Source organism: Camelus dromedarius, chromosome 9 (genome assembly GCF_036321535.1).
Source record: "Camelus dromedarius isolate mCamDro1 chromosome 9, mCamDro1.pat, whole genome shotgun sequence".
Taxonomy (NCBI): Eukaryota; Metazoa; Chordata; class Mammalia; order Artiodactyla; family Camelidae; genus Camelus; species Camelus dromedarius.
In genome coordinates, this window is record NC_087444.1 from 68,206,603 (window position 1) to 68,214,378 (window position 7,776).

General features: G+C 47.8%; 1 protein-coding gene across 1 annotated transcript; it reads left to right on the top strand.

The window, feature by feature from the left end:
* The first annotated feature begins 262 nt into the window (after positions 1-262).
* Positions 263-7,717, top strand: NFKBIB (NFKB inhibitor beta). Its single transcript, XM_010985148.3, has 6 exons — positions 263-520; positions 5,073-5,178; positions 5,261-5,594; positions 6,359-6,447; positions 6,540-6,803; positions 7,573-7,717. Exons 1-6 carry the CDS (start codon positions 342-344, stop codon positions 7,666-7,668), a joined length of 1,068 nt encoding a protein of 355 aa, XP_010983450.2. The 5' UTR covers positions 263-341; the 3' UTR covers positions 7,669-7,717.
* The last annotated feature ends 59 nt before the right edge of the window (positions 7,718-7,776 follow it).

Consider the following 7,776-nt stretch of genomic DNA (forward strand, 5'->3'; position numbering starts at 1 on the left):
CGGCCGCATACAAGATTTCCCACGGCGACTAGAGCGCGCCCCTCTGAGGTAAGGAAGACACGCAAAGGCCGTACTACGATTCCCAGAGTGCCCTGTGCCCACAGCCATGTTGGTAAAGGGCGCCCGGAAAATGTGGGAAAGGGTAGAGAGCCGCTGCCCATCTGAATACTCTGATTGGTCATGGTGTGATATGGGGGCGGGGCGTGTACAATTTAGCCCACTCTGATTGGATGAGCCAGGGGGGAGTGTTGGGGAATTCCCCGCAGGGCGGAAGTGCCGGAATTCCAGGCAGAGCCCAGACAGGCGGGCAGCCGCTGGGGGCCCCTGAGGCTTCGGGGGCCATGGCCGGGGTCGCGTGCTTGGGGAAAGCTGCGGACGCCGACGAATGGTGCGACAGCGGTCTGGGCTCTCTGGGTCCGGATGCAGCGGCCCCCGGAGGACCGGGACTAGGCGCGGAGCTGGGCCCGGGGCTGTCGTGGGCGCCCCTCGTCTTCGGCTTCGTCACTGAGGATGGCGACACGTGAGTGAACCTTAGTCGGCCAAGCCGGGCCCTAGGATCCCACATCTGATTCCCTATTAATCTCGGATCCTGACTTCCCAACCTCTCACTTCTAAATCTGTCTTCCAATGCTTGACTTCCTGACCTCTAACCCAAGTCTAACCTTTGATAAAACCAATTTCCTATCTAGTTTTGATCCTAACCCAATAATTTCTGACCTTCTTTTGTGGAACTCTGGTTCTCATTGTTCCACATCCATTGATGGATGCCACATCCAAAACTCGATCTGAACTTCCTGACCCCAATCCTGAGACCTCTGTTAGGACAGTGGTTCAGGCAGGCTCTTCCTGACGTTTAACTTCCAAATATGATCTTTGATCCTTAGCTCCTTAGATGTTGATTTCCGAAATTAATACTTGGTTTTTGACTCTAAGATCCCACTTTCTGAACGCTAATCTTCAAATCTTACATTCAAAGAGAAAATATAAACTTCGTGACAGCAGGGAGTCATCTGTTAAATAAATATTTACCCAACATCTACAACGTTCCAGGCCCTGTTTTAGATGCTGGTGATAAGGCAGTGGAGAAAACACAAAAACTTAGGCCCTGTGGAGCATACATTCTAGAGGGGTTTTATAGACAGAAAGACAGACAGAAAGAAATGGAGGAAGGGCGGGAGGTAAAAAAAGGAAGAGAGAGAAGGAAAGAAAGAAACAGAAAGATACATAGACACAAAGTAAGAGAGAGAAGAAAAGACAGGAAGAAACAAAGACAGAAAATGAAAAAAAAATTAAGAAAGACAGAAAAATGGTATGTCAGAAGAGAGTAAGTTCTTTTGAGAAAAATAAAGCAAAAAAGTGAGACAAGTAGATGGTCTGGGGAGAGCATTCCAGGTAGAAGGAACAATGTTGTAAAGACCCAAGTGAGGGAATGTACCTGGGGTTTTTGTGTGGTGTTTACTGCTGTATCCCCAGTGACCGAACTGTCCCTGACCCATAGGAGGCGCTCAAGAAACACTGGTCTCAAAGAGTCAGCTGTGGTTTCATTTATTTTCTCTATTGGTGTTTTTGTTTTTTGTTTTTTATCTTTAATTTAGAAAATTTTTTTGCCTTCTGTTTTGTTGATCTCTGTTCTTTCATTATTTCCTTCTGCTTACTTTGGGTTTGATTTTTTCTTCTTTTTCTAGTTTCTTCAGGTGGAAGCAGAGGTCATTTGATTTGAGACCTTTTCTATTTTTCTAGTTTAGGTGTTTCAAGCTATAGATTTCCTGGAGTAGTGCTTTAGCAGTATGATGTGCTGAAGTGCTGTGTTTTTATTTTCACTTAATCCAGTGTACCTCTTAATTTCTCTTTTGAGGGGGTGGTAGAGTGTATGCTTAGCATGCATGAGGTCCTGGGTACCTCAATCCCCAGTACTGCCATTTAAATAAGTAAATAAATAAACCAGACCCCCCCCCCCCAAGCAGCCAAAAGAAAAGAGAATGGGGAGGGTATAGCTCGGCGGTCGAACACATGCTTACTTAGCATGCACAAGGTCCTGGGTTCATTCCCCAGTATCTCCATTAAATAAATAATTAATTAAATAATTAAATAAATAAAAAATAAACCTAATTGCCTCCCCCACAACAATAAAAATAACTTGTCTTTTGATTTCTTCTTTGGCTGGTGGATTATTCAGAAGTATGTTATTTAGTTTCCAGATATTCCAGATATCTTCCTTTCACTGGTTTTTAAATTTAATTCCATTATGGACAGAGAACATTGTATAACTTGAATCCTTTTAAATTTTTTTTGAAAGGAGGAGGTGATTAGGTTTATTTATTGATTTACTTCTTTTTTTTAATGGAGGTACTGGGGATTGAACCCAGGACCTCCTGCATGCTAGACATATACTTTACCACTGAGCTATACCCTCCCCCTTGTTTTTTATTTTAGTGGTTGCTCTGAAAGACAGAGGTTGGCAAACGATGGCCTCCAGGCAAAATCTGGCCAACTACCTGCTTTTGTCTGGCTGGGAGCTAAGAATGGTTGTTACATCTGTAAATGGTTGGAAAAAATTAAAAGAAGAATAATATATTGTGGCAAGTGAAAATTATATGAAACTCAAATTTCAGACTCGATAAAGTAAGTTCTTTTGGAATCCAGCCATGCCCACTCATTTACATATCTCCAATGGCTGCTCTTGCATCCTGACAGCAGAGCTGAGTAGATAAAAGAGAGACCACATCATCCACAAAGCCTGAAATATTTATCTGGCCTTTCACAGAAAAAAATTTGCTGACTCCTGCTTTAGGGCTTATAGGGCACCACTTTAACTTTTTATGGTCTATCTTCAAGTGATATTATACCACTTCTTATAGTGTAAAAGAACTTTAGAATAGTATATTTTCTTTTGTTTCTTCCTGGCCTTTACGCTATTGTGGTCATAGATTTTACTGACATGTGTTACAAACTCCACCAGACATTGTTCTTATTTTTTTGCTTAAGCAGTCAATTCTTTTTTAAAAATTGTCTTCTAAAGAGATTTACATAGTAAGAAACAAAATCTTTTTAATTTAATTTAATTTTTTCCCCCTTAATGGAGGCACTGGGGATTGAACCCAAGACCTTGTGCACGCCAAGCGTGTGCTCTACCACTGAGTTATCTCCCACCCCCCAGGAAAGAAAATCTTATGTACTTACCCATATAGTTATTATTCTCACTGTTCTTTATTCTTTTGTATGGATTCATAGTTCCATTTGATATCATTTTCCTTTTGCTCACAGGTTTCCTTGAACATTTCTTGTGATGTGGGTCTGCTGGTGATGAGTTCCTTCGGCTATTGCATAGTTGAAAGCATCTTTATTTTGTCTTTGTTTTTGAAGGATATTTTTGCTGGGTTAAAGAACTCTTAAATTGATGGTCCATCTTTGAGTACTTTTAAGTTGTTGCTCCATTGTGTTCTCTTGGATTATTTCCTGTGTGAAGTCTGCTGTCCTCCTTATTTTTATTTCACTGTACTTAAGGTGTCTTTTCCTCTGGCTACTTTGAACAGACAATAATTTAATTTATTAAAGACAATAAATTCACCTTCATTGTTGGCTTTGAACAGATTTTTTATGATGAGCCTTGGTGTAGTTTTTTTTTCATATTTCTCATTCTTGAGAGTCATTGAGCTTCTTGGAGCCGTGGGTTTATAGTTTTCATCAAATTTGGAAAAATTTCCAGACATGATTTCTTCAAATATTTTTTCTATCCCTCTCCTCCTTTAGGAACTTTAGTTACAAAGATATTAGGCTGCTCGAAGTTGTCCAATAGCTAACTGGTGTCCTTTCCATTTTAAAATATTCTCTTTGTGTTTTGTTCTGGATAGTTGCTATGGTGAAGTCTTCAGGTTCATTAATCTTTTCTTCTGCAGTGTCTCATCTGTTGTTAATCCCATCCAGTGTATTTTTCATTTCACGTGTTGTAGTTTTTATTTCTAGGAGTTCAGTTTGAGTCTTTTCCTTTTATCATCTATGTCTCTACTTGTTGAAGGTATGAGATACAGTTGTAATGAACTGTTTTAATGTCCTTGATTTATAATTCTACCATCTAGGTCATTGTCAATTGATTGATTATTCTCATTATGGATCATGTTTTCCTGTTTCTCTGCATGCATGATAGTCTTTGATTAGATGCCAGACATTGTGGGTTTTTACCTTGTTAGGTTGGCTAGTTTGGTATTCCTATAAATATGCTTGAGTGTTGTTCTGGGGTGCAGTTAAATTACTCGTAAGTAGTTTGATCCTTTTGGGTTTTGCTTTTATGATTTGTTAGGTGGGTCCTGAGCACCCACCTAATCTAGAGCTTATTATTCCCACTGCTGAGGCAAGTCCTTTCTGAGTATTCTACCCATTATCCTGTGAAGTAGGGGTTTTTCTAGTCCTCGCCCTGTAAGAGCACTGGGGCTTCTCTCTCTAATCCTTTTGGATGGTATTCCCCCAGGCTAGGGTGGTTTCCTTACACTCATGCACTGACCAGTATTCTCCTTAATACTCCGGAGGCCCCTCTGTTAATCTCCAGGGTCTCTTCCTGTGCAGCTCTCTCCTCTCTGGTTCCCTGTCCTGTGACTCCAGCTGCTCTGCTCTCCCAAGACTCAACTCTGTCTCCTCACCTTGGGCAATCTGCCTGGGTTCTCCCTCTCTGCATCATGGCTTGGAAACTCTCAAGACAGTAAACTGTGGCAGTCAATGAAGGGCCCAGCGAGCTTGCTGCCTGTCCTTCAGGGTCACTGTCATTCATTGCATGACATCTAGTAACTTGAGAACTGTTGTTTCACATACTGTATTTTGTCTGAGTTTTTGGTGGATTCAGATGGGAGTGAAATCTGGTCCATGTTACTTCATCTTGGGAGGAAGTAGAAGTCCTACTTAATAAGCATTAATTAAACAAATTTGCTGAATTAACTCTGACCAGACCCTCCAGACTCCTGACAATGGGTTCTAGAACTGTGCTCATAATGCCTAGTACACAGTAGGTGCTCCACGTTTGTTGAATGAATACATGTAAGAGTACTTGACTGCTGTCTTCTGACTGCTGTCCTTGTCCTCAGGGCATTGCACTTGGCGGTAATTCATCAGCATGAGCCCTTCCTGGATTTCCTCCTAGGCTTTGCGGCTGGCACTGAGTACTTGGATCTGCAGAATGACCTGGGGCAGGTGAGCCGCCTGTGGATGGTGTTGGGCTTGGGAGCCAGGATTCTCAGTGTGACCCCCTAACCCCTGCCTTCTGCTCCTACAGACAGCCCTGCATCTGGCAGCCATCCTGGGGGAGGCATCCGCAGTGGAGAAGTTGTACATGGCAGGTGCCGGGTTACTGGTGGCAGAGCGTGGGGGACACACGGCACTGCACCTGGCCTGCCGCGTCGGGTCACATGCCTGTGCTCGCGTGCTGCTCCAGCCTCGCCCCCAGCGCCCCAGGGGAGTCCCCAACACCTACCTCACCCAGGGCTCTGACCATACTCCTGACGCCAACCATAGCCCTGTTGCTTTGTACTCTGAACCTGACTTGGAGAAGGAAGAGGATGAGAGTGAAGAGGACTGGAAGTTGCAGCTGGAGGCTGAAAACTATGAGGGTGAGGGTCCTCAGTCACGGGGAAGGGCCGGGCTCCCAGGCAGGGCGAAAGCACCTGGCTCTGGGCTCAAAGCCCTTAGGAAATAACACCAAGGCCCCAGGGACCCAGGCAGCAGGACCAAGGACTCCTGCTCAGGCCCCAGATTACTGAGAACCACAGGTCCCAGCTCACCCAGGATGAGGCAATTCAAGGCCCAGGACCTCTATGAGACTCTGGCAGCCTGGGTTCCCAGAGATTGACATTGGGGTTCAGGGACAGCCCTCCTCAGCCAGGCCTCCTGGGGAAAAAGACCCTGTCTACCCAGGACCCTGGCATATGAGTCTCAGCTCCCTCATCTCTAAGCCCAACTACTTGGGACCAGGCCACACCACAAAGGAACTGACGTCATCCAGGGCGCAGTGTTCAGGGCCCACCCCACCCCCTAAGGTACAGGCCCTTCAGCTACTCAGGACCCAGGAATTTGGGGTTCTGGTTCTATGTAAAGTGAGACCAGAGACTCAGGTCTCCTGGCCCAAGATCCAGGCATCTTGTCCACAGCCCTCCGGCTCTTCACTCATAGGCCCCAAACATCCCACGACCCAGCCCTGGCACTGCCTGAGACTTAGGCATTTGGGATTCGGGGGCCTCCTGGATATACCTAGGAATTCAGGAGCCAGACCCCAAACTCCATCACCCTGAGGCCACAAGGCCCATCCCCAGGATCATGGCACTGGGGGCCCAGGCCCCTCACCCCTGTCATCTGACATTAGTCACTCTGTCCTCAGGCCACACCCCACTCCATGTGGCCGTCATCCACAAAGATGCAGAGATGGTCCGACTGCTCCGAGAGGCCGGAGCTGACCTCAACAAACCGGTGAGGCACTCCAGGGAGAAGGTGTGGCAGGGTGGGCGGTGTCCCCCAGATTGGGGCGGGGTCTTCTCTGACCTCTCTGCTGCACTCCTCAGGAGCCCACGTGTGGCCGAAGCCCCTTGCACTTGGCAGTGGAGGCCCAAGCAGCTGATGTGCTAGAGCTTCTCCTGAAGGCCGGTGCCGACCCTGCTGCCCGCATGTATGGTGGCCGCACCCCACTCGGCAGCGCCACGCTTCGGCCCAACCCCATCCTTGCCCGCCTCCTCCGGGCACATGGAGCCCCTGAGCCCGAGGACGAGGATAAGCCCGGCCCCTGCAGCAGCAGTAGCGACAGCGACAGTGACAGCGGGGACGAGGGCGTGAGTCAGGAGGACAGACGGGGAGGCCCAGCTGGGGGGGTCAGGGTAAATGGGCAGGTGGGAAGGGGGAAAAGAGAAATTAAAGAAATGGTACTGATATTGGGCTGCTGTGATTAGAGAACTCTGGCAGCAGTGCAAGTGGTATCAGGCAGCGGCCAAGGGAGACCTAGACAGGGGTGGCGGGGAGAACCCAGGCAGTGGTGGTTGAGAAATTAAGACAACGGCAGAGGGAGAACTCAGGCAGAGGTAGAGAAAACACCTCGGTTGTAGTGGTTGGGAAGCACGGGCAGCAGCAGGCGGCAGCAAGGGGAGTTGTTTTGGAGAACAAGAGTTGGAGAACTCAGGCTGCGGGAATATGACCTTGGGCAGCAGTGATTTGAACACTGGCAGCAGCGGGGAAAGACCTGAGCCTGCAGTGAGGAGGTTTCCCTGGAGACCCGGGCAGCAGAGACACTGCCGTGGGCAGGGGCTGACGTTGAGCGGTGGGGGTTGAGGAAAGTGGGAAAGGCTGGGGGAAGGGGTGGAGGGGGAGACCTCGGTGGCTGAAGGACTGGAGAGGCAGCAGGGCTGGGGCCCAGGCAGTAGTGCTGGGAGAACGCAGGCGACCTTGAAAGTGGTGGTTTGAGAACTAGGAGTAGCGAGGTTGAAGCAGGAGCGAGGAACTCGGGCTTCAAGGCAACAGCCAGTTCTCAGGGTAGGTGGAAGAACTTGGGCAGTGGGCAAGGTGGCAGCCGCCTGAGCCCCTCTGCCTGGCCCCTTCTGCCCCCAGGATGAATACGACGACATCGTGGTCCACAGTGGCCGGAGGCCAAACCAGCTACCTCCCACCCCAGCCTCAAAACCACTCCCTGACGACCCCATCTGACTTAATTGTTAATAGAGTTTCCAGTTTAATAAAATCCCAGTTCTGACAACCAGTGTGTAGATCGAGATTACTCCTGAGCTCCCGTCCCTCCAAACTCAAGTGCTGCGC

Excerpts from the sequence above, each read along its gene's own strand:
- NFKBIB (XM_010985148.3), top strand. The coding sequence starts at position 342 with ATGGCCGGGGTCGCGTGCTTGGGGAAAGCTGCGGACGCCGACGAATGG. Across the intron at positions 521-5,072 it reads GTCACTGAGGATGGCGACAC|GGCATTGCACTTGGCGGTAA; the intron begins GTGAGTGAACCT and ends CCTTGTCCTCAG. Across the intron at positions 5,595-6,358 it reads GGAGGCTGAAAACTATGAGG|GCCACACCCCACTCCATGTG; the intron begins GTGAGGGTCCTC and ends CTCTGTCCTCAG.